The following is a 16,083-nucleotide window of genomic DNA, read 5'->3' on the forward strand; positions in this document are numbered from 1 at the left end:
CACAGAATCGAAAGGATCGGAAAACAAATTAAAGATTAGGAAATAGAGTAAACCAACAAAGCCCAAAAACAATGTTCATTAACTCCAGGTAAACAGGTCCAAGCAAACATACCCCCTTAAAGAGTCAAGAAATTAGAAACACAAAACAACTTTATTAAACTAACACAACGCATTTGAGTTCCCCCACGTTGAAGTACAACAGAACTTTTAGATTTTAATAAAAAGCCGTCATTTATTAACAAGGAAACTTATACGCCTCAATGGTAAGGTAATTTTGTTTCATGAAGTCTCTAATTAAAGTTTGCATAGATTTTTCAATAACAACATTTGGATGTTAGGAAAAAGTTGATTTTCGGAACGTACAGTTCCTAAAGTAACTAAAGTACCGGAGACAGAATCAAGACAAAAGTAATTAAAGCGATAATTAAGTAATTACACGCCAATTCAGTTCTCTCACACAGTTTGCAGATTAGACTGAAGTTTTACCGCCAAAGGAAAGCAAATCTCAAGCAAAGGTGTCAAAACAGCGAACTTCGATAATGTGTTCAAGAACTCCGTTAATTTCGCGCCTAAAATAAAAGCCTCTAGGCTAGAAAATAGCCTCAACTCAATATATAAACAGTTGTAATTCGTTTGTTGTAAATGCGAGCGTGTGAAAGTTTGTTTGAAGAAAAGTAAAAAACATAAGGTGTTGAGGCAGCGTAAACTTGTATGGGAGTCCATTTGTGGAATGTAACTCAACTCCTCTAGAGGTTGGCTGATAGTTTCATGAGAGTTTGCTGACACGTTTCTCGCAAGATTATCCGTGTATACATTTCAGCTGTCACTCCGTGGTCCTTATACTTCAAGAGAATGTTTATCTAGAACAAAAGAGTTCAACTAAGGGTTACGTTCTGTGGTAGACATATTCTTAGCTATAAGTGAAGTGTGATGCTTGTTTCATAGCCGGAAAAAAATAAAGGATTAATGCGTACTCACACCCGTGCTGCACTAACCTCTAAATCGTTGGGGCGGGGCTTAAAGTGATAGATCTGTCAATCACTCTACCGATGCCTGCACGATTTGCGAATTACCCTTTCGCCAATTACTAAAAAGACGCTGTCAGTAAAGACCACAATTTCAAGCTAATTGACTCGGCTCCCTGTGTTATTTTAATCAAATTTCAATTACCAATCTGCCCTGTGATTGGTGGATTTCCGACGAGCTGTCCCCGGCCGCGGAGAGGCTGTTCGATTTAAACAAACACCTCTTATGACGTAACGAATTAACACTGTAAGTAATTCGTAAATCCTTTTTGGATACAAAGCGGCTCGCAGATTGGGTCTATTAGTCAGTCAGTGTGATTCGGTGACCCCGAGCGAGCGTACTTCTTCCGGCCGGTTGTTGAACAGTGTTTAAAAACACAGTGCTTAAGGATTTTTGGTTAGATTTAATTTCGGGTCAAGGGATTATGTCCGCCTTCAGATCCTCCTTTACAATCGAGAGCATTCTTTCGCGGCCGACCCATCAACGATGCATGCCGTATACCATTCCACACCCGTACCCAATTATGCCTCTGGCTCCAGGCTATATCGGTACAGTAATATTGTCTCTTTACATTGTGTTTCATCTCAACAGGTAGATAGAATTCCCGGGCTGACTTTGCGCAGCGCTTACAGCAGACCGACATAAGTCGCTGACTGAGTACTGTGGCAGATTACAGCCAGAGAAAACGGCAGTCCCAACTCACGTGGTGCCGTTTGTAAGATCATTACATCGTATCAAGGACTTACTTGACGATTTGTTACTCCCCGAATCTCGCTAACACTTTAATTCGCTCTATCCTTCAAACTCTCACACGCGCAGATTAAGGTTTCAAAAGCTTAGCGAGGTCTCACAACAGATGCTGTGTGTGATACCAACAGAGAACCTAAGTGAAGATAAACAGGTCAAGTCGCCCTACTTTGCCTCACTAATTTCACCGTTTGTGCGAATTTATTTTTCAGGATTTCCGCGATTTGGTGATCTTTTGCGCTCTCAGCCGAAGCGCAAGAGACGACATCGGACGATATTCACAGAAGAGCAACTTGAACTACTTGAGGGCACGTTTCAGAAAACACACTATCCTGACGTTCTCCTCCGAGAAGAACTAGCAATGAAGGTAGACTTAAGGGAAGAACGTGTCGAGGTGAGACATCATGATTTATTAACTGTTATGCAAGTAGATAAGCCGACATGTGCGTGCTTCAGTTGATGTCTCTAGTTTATCCTGCACAAACAGAATGTGTTGCTTTTGAATATTATTTCCACTTAATCTTTGACTCTGCCCTTTGAAATGGTAAGGAGTGTATTTTCCGCTATATGACAACGATTCCTCTCGTTTATCGAAGTGTTTCATGTCAATGGGGGCAAATTCGCGGAAACGGGCCGTAAAAGCGATTTGTGCCTCTCACCGCTTCTAACGGAGGAAACCAAAAAATGGCCCTTGACCAGGTAAACCTCGCGCAACGATTTACACTAATGGCAACAAACTGCTACCAATTTGCTTTAAAAAGAGCAAATAATAAAATCGACGGCGCATATCGCCCTTAAAGATGCACTTTTTTTCCAAACAAAAATTCCCGCACACCAGCAAAATCTAAATTTGTTTTTGTATTGTACAAACACGTCTCAGCTTACTTGATGCTATTGCTGGTTTCACTAAGGGCACCGCAGTGTAATCGTAATAATTGTGGGGTAAATACGATAGCATATTGCTGTCAAAACTCAGAAGATTAATGATTTCACTAGAATGCCCTTACAGAACCCTGGCACGTCCAGAATTTTGAGTGACAAGTACATTCCGATGCGTTCAAGCAACGCGCGGCCCGTCCCAAGATATCGTACCCCATCGTTGAACAATCTTGTGTTTTCAACGCGAAGAGGCTGTTGCAACGTCCGTTATGGTGTTGTGGGGAGAAAGGGATAGGAACAGGACCAGGTAGTGCTTTTCGTAATCGTGTCAGCTCGCACACCAGCAAGTGATAATATCTCTGGAGTTGTAGCGCCCGAGGTACAGGTACAAGACACTCTTTGACATGCTGAACTATGAATCTGGTAGCGTTGAACTTAGATTTCATAAATGTCCTTGTTTTTGTTGTCTTAGAAGCATGCTTTTAAAGACTTTTCAATGACAAGTCAAACTGATTTTGAAAGAACGGAGTCTTCGACGCCACCTTGGCGCGCCGTTTGCATCCGTTCGTGTTCGTGTTACACCCATTCTCTGTGGGTTTCTATCAATGTGGAATGATTCTTTTCTTTATATATCTTTCGGTGATTATTTGTCGAGAGTTTTAAAAAATTCAGTTTATTTCGAGGAACAGCAAGAAGGTTCCACTGGTAAAACACCTCTGAGGTTCGAGATTAACACCGTTTTCACAGTCTGCATGTTGTGTTAACCAGATTTGCACTCGTGGCGACCGTAAGTCTTGAAGACGTGTGAATTCTCGCGCTTTATAAACCCCAGGCATCGAACGTGTAATTGAATCAAGAAAGTCATACCTAGGTTAAAAAACACCAGAGTAAACATAGAGAGACTTTTTTAATCAAAGGACCAACAGCTCGTAACTGCGTTTAAAATGGAGGCAAACTTGTAAATTGACGAATTCAAACGGGAATGCAGTGTTCAGTCTTCCAGTCACTTGCCATGAATTTCCATCTTCCAGTAATATTGTTTCAAGAAGCTAGAATTTTAGGTCTTTTTGTCAAAGTTTGCTATCGTGATCAACAGTTTTTTGAAAGTAAAAACAGTTTTAGCAAACGTTCCTAAGGAGAACAGCAGACTCTTCATTTGAGTAGTTTTCCGGCCTTCGAAACAAAACATTAGCCACAGCTCTCTCGACACCTCTCACTTCTCTTTTTATCTAAAACTTTATCATTCGTCCTAAAAGCGTGGAAAAACGTCTGTCGTTAGGAAGGACATAGTCTAGTATGTTGTTTTTCGGCTTTGCGAATCAGAAAAGCTTTGAGAATAACCCAGTAAACAATGCTGAATTCCTCACCATAACCTGCATTCACTACGACACTACCTACGGACCTCAGCCACCTCTTGCAGGCGATCGAGTGTTTGCGTAAATATCTCGTTCCTCGATGTTTGACATTACAGCGTTGTATATAAGCAGACACGTATAAAGCTACGTCTTGTGACTTCCTTTCCTTCAAAAAATGTACAGCACTGGGAAACGGTGAATAAAGCTTTGATCTGGAGGTAAACTTCCATCACTAAGGGTCAAGATTTCTTCTTCCGAATGTTTGCAGGGGAATCATAGAGACATCCATATTTGTAGATTGGTTGGCATACATTGTTATTAAATTTATCCAGAGTTAACAACTATTTTAAAGAGTCTATAAGCATTTGTTAACAGCAGCAGAAAAGCTTTAGCCATGTAAACGTCTGCGTTCTTAGTAATTAACTATCACTTGTTAGGTTCAGTTGGTTTGCCATTCTAGAATGGGGCGATCGATGTACTAACCATCGAGTCACTCCGCTGTTTACTTCTCGACCATGAGTTGTTATAGTTTTCATGCACTTCCATTTAAATTCTTTGGCAAGAAATTCCTGCAGAATGCTGTTTCGGAAACGGATACAAAACACTAGATTCTTCAAGATTTGTGGCTCTCTTCAGTTCGCATCGTTAGTGAAGGAATCGATTGGTAGGTTCATTATCAAACTTACCGATGTACTAAATGGTCTAGATCGGATTTGGTTTGTGTTCTCGTTCGTTTGGATTCCTTAAGAGATTTTTAAATTGGAAATTATACAAGCCGATTTTACCAGCTCCCTGTTGTGTATCAGTGAAAGAATCAGTACAGTTCACACCACATTAATTATCCACCCACAAACACGGCGCGACATGAAGACAACTGAACACTCGGTTCTCTGGGATATAAAATAAATTGTGGTTTCAAATTCAAGTAAGAAGGAACGATATGCTCATTTTAACACTTAGATGCTGGGGTTTAAACGCTTCAGTGTTTCAATGTATTCATTTAGGGGTTATATATAAACGTTCACGCGAGATTTGACAGAATAGAGAACGCGACATGAAATGCTTAATCCAAAACGTGCGGCTGGTAGTAAGGGTGATAATGATTTTTTCTAGTTTGTACCAATGCTCTGAGATTCTAACCATATGTATTAAAATCGCAGGGTTTTTTTTTTGTTGGTTTGTTTCGACAATTTTCAAACAGTATGAAAGAAATTTACGAAGCATTTATAGGGTCTGTTAACTCGGTTTCTTTAATAGTTAGTGATGTGCACTCCGCAGATTTGCAATTTATCTGAGGAATGTTCGTGTCGTGTTCAACTACAAATGCTCTGAGATTCTAACCATATGTATTAAAACCGCAGGGGTTTTTTTTGTTTGTTTCGACAATTTTCATAACGATATGAAAGAAGTTCACGAAGCCTTTATAGGGTCTGTTAACCTCGGTTTCTTTAATAGTTAGTGATATGCACTTCGCAGATTTGCAATTTATCTGAGGAATGTTTGTGTTGTGTTCACCTTTGTCAAGCTTAAAGTTTATGTTCGCTACATTGAGGAACCACTGAAAGGTGCTTGTTGCAGTTTCTTCTAATGTTAATAAAATACGAACAGACCTTGCTCTATACATTTTCGTTTAAATTATTTCATTTTCGGTTCTCTCCGGAAAGGACCCCAGATCTTTAAATTGTTTCACGGATGTTTCTATGTTGCAGTTAGATATCTAAGTTACATGCTAACTACCTTTTCAACTTGCATTTACAGTTAGACTTTCTCGTTCTCCAAAGTCTTTTTTAATCATTGTTTGCAGTCATTTTGAGCTTGCTTATAAAGGCAATTAATTATATCATTTTGTGTTCAACTTTCGTTCAGGTTGGTGATATTTCTTGAATTCTGCGTTCAAACAGATGCTCATTCGATCGGGGTCTGCATCAGAAGACACATTTGTTGTCATAATTTTAGCAGCAGTTGCCTTACGGAACAAGCAGGAGACTATTTCAAAATTTAGATACATGAGTTAATTTTCATTTCTTTCATCTATTCCACATGATATTCTATAAGGTCTTTGGGAAATAACGATGTTAACACTCAAGTATTACTCAGAAAATGGATTACAGTAAGTGGTCAAATTCCTGACTTTGCAACCGAGATGAGTCTGACTGACTGACTTGCACTACTGAAACTTAAGCATGACAAACATAATTCGACGCACAGAAAAACGAAACAAAAAAGATAATCAAAAATTATAGAAAACTGTCTCGACAGCTTGTAATAAATAAACATAGAGCTTCCACAATTTCTCTGGACTCGTACATTTCAAAGGAAAGTTACTGAGTTTTTTGTTTTCCTTGTAGATGCATTTGTTACCAACTCGGTTACAAGCCAAATGTCTATATAACGAAGAAACATTTCTAGAAAAATTATCATAGTCCAGTTATTTATTTCCCAACATCAAAACGTTTTTCGCCCTCTTGTAAGAAGTGTCATGAATAGAGCATTTGTTTGATAATATATAACAAGCTGCAAGAGTGCCAACAGCTAGTGAGAACTTTTTATAATTTAATTTATGTTTTTTATTATTATTGCATCAATTTATGGCAATGGTAACTTTCAGAAAACGTCATGCTTGGCCTAGAAATATGTGTAAAATATTCCAAAGGAGAGACAGAAAATATTTGAATACTGAAGTTTCAGAAAACTTGCTTCCCAAATTTTTTTGCTCAAAATTCCACATTGTCGAATATGTGCAAAGAATTTTCACCGCTCAAGTGGATCAGAAAATATTTCATGAGATGGTTTATAACTGATACTTTTTTATCTTTTGCATAATCATTTTGATTCGGTGATTAGAGGGGTCTTAAAACCCAGCATCAATATTATCCGCTTTCTGTAGTCTTTTCTCGTACCAGTGACCCCAAAATTTCAAATGTAAGTACATAACTGCTTGGTTTGCGGTGCATTTAATCCGCTTAAAGGTCTTCCAACATTAGCAGAGGTTTATATTACTAAGGCTTTGCTAGAGTTTACAACACAAAAAGCTAAATCTGAACTTAAAATTAAAATTTCAAGCTATTATGTTTGTAATTTTGTGTTTACAAATTCCAAAAAAAAAAAAAAAAAATTGAGGGGAAAACCCGGCTATATTTATGCCCAGAGATTTATACGAACTGAAGGTAGACAGGACGATCTGCACCGACCAGCGATGGTCATCATAGGAAAAGAAATCGCTCACCAGTTTAGAATGACAAAGTTTCATTATCAAGTTATAACCCATTTTTTTTTCCTTTAGGTGTGGTTCAAGAACCGAAGGGCGAAATGGAGAAAACAAAAGAGGGAAAATCAAGAATCTAAGAAGAAGACTCAAGATTTAACGACAACGAAAACCACTGAAGATTTACGAATACAAAGCTCTCCAGCAAAGGACAAAGGAAACGACAGGGAAAATTCGTGTGGCATACATGCACACAAAATCTTGGAGCTATCGAAAGAAGCAAACGTAGTTCAAGAGACTTTCACTGACACATCAAGACTCAACTCAAAAGGGCGGCCAGTGACATTGCATTCTCCTACAGTGAGCAGCAAAGTTTAGATTTCCTTGTATATATGTAGATAAATACCGTATTCCAAGTCTGACTGTATATTATTTGCGAATAGGAATGCAGATTTATTTATTTCGGAATTTCAAATCGGTGTGAATGAGATAACTAAATAAGGAATCATTGTTTTATTATATATCTTAGGTGTAAAATCGTGTACAAAAAAAAAAATAACGCTGGATTTGAAACTATTCTGCTCTTGTTACTGAATGCAATACATTTTAGTTTGAATCGCTTTGCCTGTTAACTTTTCTATCGTTAAAGAAAAGGAAACACTTTTTAACAAAAGCAAGTACTTTTTAACATCTTTCCCAACGAATGCGTTTTGTTCAATTGACACATTTCCTCGAAGTACTGTTATAGTTCATTCTTAAATGTCTTGAATTTTACAGCCCGTCTTTATCCGTAGAAAGCAAGCATATCTAAAGTCATTCAATAAAGAGTGAAAACACCTGGAACTGTAGTGTCGTTATCAAAAGACTCAAGGACGGGACTGTAAAATAATAATAATGTTAGTGGCCTTGACCGACTGTGCAGTTTGACTGCTGAAATGTTTCGGGATCCCCTGATCAGCGCCCTTAGCCCGGACTAACCAATCAAATTTCAATGACACCTGACTCCCGCACTACGTCTCTCCCTCTAGATGTATATAAATTAGCATAAATAGCTTCAGTAGTGTAGCTTGGGAAAATTGTTTGGACAGCCTGATTTATATGCTAAAGGTAATCTGTTTACCAGCGAGGGACTTGCCTCCTCATGGAGGGGAAAAAGGAATTGCTCTGCTAAAACCTGACGATCTACTAGATTTGTCGAATTGTACTTGTTGAATTTAATGGCCTTTCATTAGGGATTTTAGCATTCGCTATCAGGGACCATGGTTTCCATATGGTGGAGACAAGGTGGCGACTTTGAGTTCCAAATAAAATTAAATTAAGCTCAATTTGAAGCAGACCCTATTAAGTTAATTATGGCTTGAAAAAAACATTACCATTAGTAGACAGTCAGCTGGTCATGTTTTATTGCAAATCCTCGACATATTTTTGCCAGGTGCTGATAGGCCACAATCAGGTTTACATCTTCTTATATTGCCTCAGGGAGAAGTTTCGTCTGGTTACGGACCTCCGTGCCATCGCTGAAGTGTCTCCTCGGTTATTTATGATGCATGCCATACTAGTTTTACCTCAACTGCTCAAAATTTAATCTGCTATTGTTGCTGTTCTGCAATGGACTAGCATCCCATCCGGGGGGGTGGGTGGTGGGAGTAGAAATATTCCAAGTCGCTTCATGCTACAGAAACTGGGATAAGCTCCGGCTCTAGGGACCACTCGCCTGAAACAATCTTTACCTTTGTATTGCATGATCTCCCTTCTACCTTTCGCTAAGAAAAGCACACTCATACAGTCGATGAGACACCATGCCGAAGGAGTTTCAAAATCTACATATATTGCACTATTGTTTACCTCATCCTCAAACACACGAGCTAAAAATAACTCTAACAGGCGTAGTTTAAACACCATGAAGCTGGGATAAGACGCCATAAGAGCTGATGAAAGCTCAACTAACGACCAATTTCAGAACATTAAAGAAATTATAAATCATCAATTTAGACATTTCGGCTACCATCAGTCTTATTTTTGCAGTTTCTTGTTCCTAATTGCTAATTGATAAACCATCCTAGGGAAAGAAAGTCGGACATCCATGAAAGTGGTTTTTGTTTTATAACTCAGAGTTCGACTAGAGTATATATGGGTAAAACACTAAGGGGCTCCACTGTCAAGAGGCGCCCATAAATTGCCGGGGTATCAGAGCAGATACCAAGGGGTGCCTACAACGAGTAACCGAGAAAAGTAATCAGTTTAAATTCAGCCGAATATTGCCTCTGACTGATGATACAATTCCTCAGTTATTAGAACAGACTTAACCAGACTGAAACTTAAACAATACTTGTCCTTGGCACTAAAAAGGTCAATATACTAAAATTAACTCCGTTCTCTGCTCTATTTTCTTTTAGCTTTTTTTTTGTCCTGGAATGTGTCTATCAAAGATTATCCTAAAGTATTGAAATATAATGATTATTCATTGCTCAGGCTCTTGCTGATAGTTTCAAGCTTTCACACGGTTTTATCGTGTTCTTCCTTCTCTGAACCTTCATTACGTCTCTGTCTCTTCCTGATTGAAGCATGTAAGATTATAAGCTTAAGTTACCATCTTTATAGCGCCCCTCTCCCAGAAATGAAGCATCGCGAGGCTTATAGAATCGAACTTACGACCCTTGTGGCACAGAAGTGCAATCACTCCACAGATGATTCACTTTAAATAAACTGCTGAGAAGGATTATCTGACTGCTGCGAAAAGATTATCGGATTCTTTAATAAAATAGTTTTCCTCTTGCTGTGAAAATCTACAAGTCCTCCAGTAACTTATTCATGGCCATTAACATAATCTTTGACAAGTCAAGATTAATGATTTGAAATCGTGTATGTAATCACAAGTTACGTGGTACAGATCAAATGCAAAGAAAACATTCTCAGAAGTTTTACTCTCAAAACCATGGCCTTTTGCTCACGTCTTAAATTATCAGTGATCAACACAGCGAATCCTCATTAATGCGAATCTATTTGCTACATTGATTTGCCGACAATTACACGACCTCTGTGTCTAGATACATAAATATCTCTTTGAATCACCGGCCATCTATGGTCAGGTTAAACTTTATTTCGTCGTTTTAAGCAGCTAATTAGGGGAATTATAAAGACAGGTAATACAGGGCAAACTCATTTGGCGCTTTCCCAAGAAGAGTGCAAAGCCCTACAAATTCTTGCCAACAAATTAAGCCTTAAAGGTTAAGTATAAAAACAATCTCTTGTTTACATACTTTACCCAACAGAGGAAAAGAACTTTGTTTACACTTTTTTCGTATCACGTGAGAGGAGAGCCCAAGTCAGCACGAAAAAGTGGGAAAGGCCTTAACAACAAACGCAAATGTTTCGTTTCGCTTGAGTTAAAATCCTCTGAAACGATTTTGCAGTCTCGATGAAAGAAAATGGTTTTCTTAACCCTCCCCAGAACATATGGTCGACGCATTCGATTCAAGGCCAAAGGTAAAAGTAATCACGTTAACTTGGGCACGCCCTCCAGCTAGTACCTGATATCTCTGTTATATGTGTTTTGCTTCGTTTGCCATGGCTTCCATAGATTCGTTTGTTTACTTTTCCAGCCATATTTTGCTGTGATTGAATTTGGGTTCGTAGATTTATGTTGTGAACAAGAGCGTTAGGCTGTAAATCCAAGCTGTAAAATCAATGAGGGCAGATCAACTTTTGGTTAAAACAGAAATTGAAATAATGGGTGGTGTTTAAGCGATATGACATTTATCGGCATCTCGATGATATCACAAGTCCGTGTCAACCAATATTTGCTCTAGTCTCCATTTCCTTCACGTTAACGCCAAAAAGCGAGAATGATGTTATGAAAAGGCAGCAAAACACTATATTATTTTTCTGCTTCCGGCAAGGATAAACATGTTTGCATGCATGCTGTAAATGAATGCTCTACAGTAAACGACATTTCTCACAGGTCAGAAAGGAGGTCTCGGTGTTTTGAGGATGTGGAGAGATTATGGTGGCTTACAACGTGAAAATTACTTCGTCAGGTCTTCAGAGGGCAGAAGGGCAGAAGGCGCAAGGGGCAAAACATGGACCATCATAGCTTCACACCCAGCTCTTGAACTTTCCTCTACGGGCGCCAAACAGCCTCCGTTTTGACGAAATCTTCGACTGATAAGACACTCAACCGCTACAGAGAATTAGCATGTCTTAACTGATAGCTATCTCCGGAAGGAGATAGTTCAGTAAATGTACAAATTGTTTGCTAGGTGGTCCCAGCGATCTGCCATTGCCTACTTACTGAAACGCGTTGAGAAAGGCCCGAAACAAAATAGCTTAAATTAAAATTAAATTTCCTTGCAGAATTGACACAGTGGCACGGAAGAGTTCTGGGTAGGCGTACTCGACACATAAACAGAGACACCGCCTTTCGTAACTCCCGACCGGTTAGGCTTTCACGAAACCAGCCGGTAGTGATGAAAGGCGACTCCATCCTGCAATGCTGTGATTCTCACGAATGTCTAAATACTTTCAACGAGAAAGTTACGGATATTTTGGGCTCGAATCAAACTAAACTACGGCTGCGTTAAACCTATTTGTAGGGGTTTAACCTGATCTGATGGCACAGTCGAAAGTGTTGACTACACATTATTAATACTTGTTAACAAATAGGGTTTAAAGAGGGTTAAGTACAGCATAACTAATGCTGAACTAAAGGTCAAAGCAAAAACAATCTCCAAAATTTAACATTTTTACTGCCACATAGAAAACAACCAAAGTACCGGATAAACTGGGTTAGTCACGAAGATCAGATGTAGCTTGCTTCGAAAAAGGAATTTGTCCTTTTCTTGGGCATTATATTTTTTAGAAATGAAATATCGAAAAGGCGCTAAGAACTGTACAGGCGATGTACGATAATCGTGAAAGTTATCGGTGTAATCTTTACCGGAAATGTTTTCTCGCGTGTGGCTTACTGCACGACAGTTTGCGTTCCTGACAAGTAAATTTGTCTTGAAACGACGACATTGATTAATGTTTTCCGGGAATAAACAAACGCGATAAGGAAAAGAAGGAAAACATCAGGAAAAGATGAATGTTTACCAATGATCTTGCGATATACTCAGTGAGAGAACATGTGTCACGAGAAAGTGTAGTCGATGACAGGGTACGGACACTTGTTTTCAAAAGACCTGCTATAAACAATAGCTGTCAAAAAATCTTTTAGGGTGCACTCGAAGAAATAACGTTAAAAAACGCTCTCAATTCCGTTTTTAGGCTCGATTTTCCACCGGTCTCTGGAGTCCGGTCTAAAAGTGCGGGCTTCTTTCCTGAACAGCGGCTGGTGATCGAATTTTAACTGGTATCTTTTAGGGGTCAAATAAAGCTGAGCCACGCCCAAATTGGTCTCCCGTAGGGGTTAAATTCAAATTCTATGACGAGCATCTCCGACCTTTTCATATGGGAGTACCCCCCCGGAATAAACAGTAGCCTTAAAAACTGTAACGCTTGTTGCAAGATTCACAGTGTACTATTTCACTTACATCATACGTCATAAAAACGTTTTGTAAAATTGCTCTCAATTCAATCAGATTAACATGATTTCGGGGAGACAGGCTCTTTTTTGTCAAGACGCCAAGAGTGAACCATTTTGTTATCCAATTAATATCTTCCAATCAGAAAAACCATGAACACTCCATTTATGGGCAAGTCACAAAGTCGCCATAAGGTGACGTCATGTTGCTTAGCAACCAAGTTGACAGCAACCACAGGCAGGGCATATTCTCGGAGGTAAAATGATAGTTATTTCCCCCACCGAAGGGATAACGTTTTACATATCAGACTCCTCCTTAGGTATATACCACCCCCTTGCATGATCCTTTGGTTTCCTCAGAAGGCAATAACTTTTCTCTTTCTCCAACCACATGTACATTAACAGGTTTAACCCAATTCAGCGAAAACATAATGAGAGCGGCAAGGACCGCCACGCCGCCAGTGACATAAAACGATACGCTGTAGCGTTTTGACCCGTCAAAAATCCACCCAGCCATGGGTGGACCTAACGTTTTTGGAAACGCCATTAAACAGTACAACGCGCCAATAGCATGCCCAACCTTTTGAACGCCGACGAGGTCTCGCGTGATAACGGGCAGTAACATCTCGTAACAACCGTCGAACAAACCAAACGCGAACGCGTACACGCTTATCCACTCGTATTTCGTTGCCACGGTTACAGCAGACGTGGAGATCCCGATGAAGAGTACTGCCCCTGGGCAGACTAGAAGGCGTTTGAAGCGAGGATAATCACAAAATGTACCGAAGACTAAACTTCCTAACACGCCTCCAATTGACATGTAACCCGTCAACAATGAGGCTTTGGTACTGCTGACTCCTTTATCTTCTGCAAAGCAAACCTGAAGAAAAGATTAAAGGTGTTGATGAGGATTCATATTTTTACAAGCAACAACGTGTTCACGTTTTGTGGCGGCTACGCTTCTACCTGGTTTCTAAAACTGGTGTGGCTCCGGCCAACCGCAAAGATATATGGTTTATTGACCAAGCGTTAGGTCAAAATGGCTGGATATTGGCCAAGTCCTTTTCTTTTTTGACGTGTGTATGGACCGAAAAGAAGTCGAGGTCCATAAAAACGCAAAAAAGAACGAGGTCAATATCTAATCCAGCTATCAAGACCAAACAAGCTTGGTCAATAAAAGATTTATTGTATGGAAAAAAACTCTATTTTCTTCTGGGACACAGCGGGTAATCCCGAGCGGGTATCCTGCCCACTCAGGAAGCCAATCACAACGCAGGATTCAGTTCATCTTACCCGCCCAAGTAGCTAACCATATAGCAAGTATTTTTAACCAATAAAAGAGGGCCAATAGCTATTCTACATTGAAGCAAGAGTAAACTTTACGACGAAAAGTTCATTAGCCACATCTTGATAGATTTCTGTTACTCGTCACCAGCGAAATGATTGGCCCAATATTGTTACCTTAGAGACATTGTCTGTACACCCTTAGTTCGAAAAATCGGAATTCCACTGTAAATCGCTAATCCAGTGAATCGAGTAATCGTTAGATGCTTTTTCGCGTCAGCCACCAACTCCCCCTACCACCCCTCCCGCATTACTCCACGCTCTTGCATTCCTGCTTCCTTTCAGCCTAGCTTTTCAACCTAACATTGTAGCTCATCTTTGACACAACAAGACACTATGTATGGACAGACGAACAAAGCAACTCACCAGATGAACAAAAGGTACAAGAAATACCACCATAAAGGTGCACTGCGCTGCCACCCAGATGACGTAGAATCTGTTGCTAAATATACTAAAGTCGAATTTCATTGAAGCTTGATTTCTCCCTGTTGCCATGGTTACAGGCGAAAAGGTCAACGCGCTTAAAAGCATCAGACTCTGCAGACCCACGAGAATTCGAAACGTCGTTGACATGCCAAATTTGGTCGAGAGGAACTCTATCACCGGGCCATAGACGAGGGCCCCCGAGGCAGCGCCTGCTAGAGCTATCCCCGAAGCAAGGGCCAGGCGCCTTCTGAAGTACTTCGTGAGAATCACAATCGAGGGGAATAAGCCAAGGCTTGCTCCCAGTCCCCAAACTACGCCGTAGGTCGCATATAGAGGCTGAAGCGTTGTTACAAAGGAGCTGGCGAGAAGGCCTGAGGCTGAGACAAACGACCCAATGATGACGACTATTCGGCTCCCATAACGCTCAGCGAGGGAGGTTGCAACGGCAGCGAAGAGATACATCGTGCTGGAAGCTAGTGAGGCCACCCAAGCTATCAAATAAAATTAAATATCTCTAGTTATGAATATTGCACAAAACTATAGGAGCACTATATGAGTAGTTTTTGCATTTGAGTAGCAAGTGAAGTAAAAACACCTTATTTTACAACAGTACTTAAACAAGTCTTAAATTCGTAGAATGTCTTTTTCAAGCTATATGAACAGTCTTGAGTACAATGATCGGTGACGAATTTCCCATAACAATATCAACACAGCGAAAACAAGTGTCGTGAGAAGAGAATATCGTCAACAAAGAGATTTTGGCTTAATGCAACACTAGATTCTCAAAATTAAAATCAGAAGAAATGTATGAAGATAAGCAGGGAGATTTAAGGTCCTAATCTGGGGACGAAACTGAAACAAGTGTTTTTTTTTTAACTACCACTAACACAATCTTGAATCATGTCTGTCTATGTGTTACCTGTTTCTCCCCTTGGTGTAGAATACTCTTCCATCAAAGCAGCGTACAGCACCCCTGCGGAGTTTTGTTGTCCAACAGTCAAGAAATTGACCACACAAACACCTAGACAAACAACCCATGCCCACCCCCCATCGGAAGGGTGATGGTCTTCATTCAGCTCCGTCGCTTCAGGCCTGGGTTGAGATTCCTCTGCATCTGTTCCTTGTATGTTCAAAACCTCGGAGACATCTTCTTGACCATCACTCGTCATCTTTAATGAGATATTTTCTTGCTTGAAGTTTGCGAGTTTGTCAATAAATTGCTGCCACTAAGATCAGTAACAGTAACATACGGTATATCAACAAAAACAGGAAAGTTCTTTGTGTGTAAAGGAATTGTTTAAAGGACATACGGCAAAGTTCCAATGGTTACGACCCTCGTACTTTTGGATTCGTTTTATTATTTAATTTTTTTTTTCATTCTTTACTTTTAGCGGGGTGGAGGTGGGGGCAATACTTCTGGGTAGCTAAATGGGTACCATACCTATCCAACATAATAAAATGAGGGTGTTCTATGTGTAACTAAGAGTGGAAAATGCAAAACGTTGTTGAAGAAAACTATTTTACTATTTTATTATTTTGCCTTTCCTGCAATATACCCCACGGGCAACCCCGCTTCCCAC

General features: G+C 39.8%; 3 protein-coding genes across 5 annotated transcripts; 1 reads left to right on the forward strand and 2 right to left on the reverse strand.

Annotated features, from left to right (window-relative positions):
• Window positions 1–758: 758 nt before the first annotated feature.
• LOC145470829 (uncharacterized) lies at window positions 759–8,504 on the forward strand. 3 transcript variants are annotated; one of them, XM_081454696.1, is made up of 3 exons: window positions 759–1,574; window positions 1,986–2,167; window positions 7,291–8,504. In XM_081454696.1, the coding sequence occupies exons 1-3, from the start codon at window positions 1,451–1,453 to the stop codon at window positions 7,588–7,590; spliced, it is 606 nt and encodes a 201-aa protein (XP_081310822.1). In that variant the 5' UTR covers window positions 759–1,450; the 3' UTR covers window positions 7,591–8,504. The 3 variants fall into 3 exon arrangements, 1 of the variants encoding a protein (XP_081310822.1); XR_014042532.1 differs by lacking the exons at window positions 759–1,574; window positions 1,986–2,167 and adding an exon at window positions 2,764–3,037 and having other exon boundaries at window positions 7,291–7,379; XR_014042533.1 differs by lacking the exons at window positions 759–1,574; window positions 1,986–2,167 and adding an exon at window positions 2,764–3,031 and having other exon boundaries at window positions 7,291–7,376.
• Window positions 8,505–12,322: 3,818 nt separating this feature from the next.
• On the reverse strand, window positions 12,323–15,405 carry LOC145469302 (monocarboxylate transporter 10-like). The gene is made up of 3 exons (XM_081452981.1): window positions 15,384–15,405; window positions 14,444–14,994; window positions 12,323–13,613 (listed from the first exon to the last, which is right to left on the reverse strand). The coding sequence occupies exons 1-3, from the start codon at window positions 15,403–15,405 to the stop codon at window positions 13,050–13,052; spliced, it is 1,137 nt and encodes a 378-aa protein (XP_081309107.1). The 3' UTR covers window positions 12,323–13,049.
• LOC145470833 (monocarboxylate transporter 14-like) lies at window positions 15,179–15,695 on the reverse strand. Its single transcript, XM_081454706.1, has one exon. The coding sequence runs from the start codon at window positions 15,670–15,672 to the stop codon at window positions 15,412–15,414; it is 261 nt and encodes an 86-aa protein (XP_081310832.1). The 5' UTR covers window positions 15,673–15,695; the 3' UTR covers window positions 15,179–15,411.
• Between the last annotated feature and the right edge of the window lie 388 nt (window positions 15,696–16,083).

Source organism: Orbicella franksi, chromosome 15, assembly GCF_964199315.1.
Source record: "Orbicella franksi chromosome 15, jaOrbFran1.1, whole genome shotgun sequence".
NCBI classification, from domain to species: domain Eukaryota; kingdom Metazoa; phylum Cnidaria; class Anthozoa; order Scleractinia; family Merulinidae; genus Orbicella; species Orbicella franksi.

Excerpts from the sequence above, each read along its gene's own strand:
- LOC145470829 (XM_081454696.1), top strand. The coding sequence starts at position 1,451 with ATGTCCGCCTTCAGATCCTCCTTTACAATCGAGAGCATTCTTTCGCGG. Across the intron at positions 1,575-1,985 it reads TCTGGCTCCAGGCTATATCG|GATTTCCGCGATTTGGTGAT; the intron begins GTACAGTAATAT and ends TTTATTTTTCAG. Across the intron at positions 2,168-7,290 it reads TAAGGGAAGAACGTGTCGAG|GTGTGGTTCAAGAACCGAAG; the intron begins GTGAGACATCAT and ends TTTTTCCTTTAG.
- LOC145469302 (XM_081452981.1), bottom strand. The coding sequence starts at position 15,405 with ATGATTCAAGATTGTGTTAGTG. Across the intron at positions 14,995-15,383 it reads GATTCAAGATTGTGTTAGTG|CTTGGGTGGCCTCACTAGCT; the intron begins GTAGTTAAAAAA and ends TTTATTTGATAG. Across the intron at positions 13,614-14,443 it reads TTGTACCTTTTGTTCATCTG|GTTTGCTTTGCAGAAGATAA; the intron begins GTGAGTTGCTTT and ends TCTTTTCTTCAG.
- LOC145470833 (XM_081454706.1), bottom strand. The coding sequence starts at position 15,672 with ATGACGAGTGATGGTCAAGAAGATGTCTCCGAGGTTTTGAACATACAA.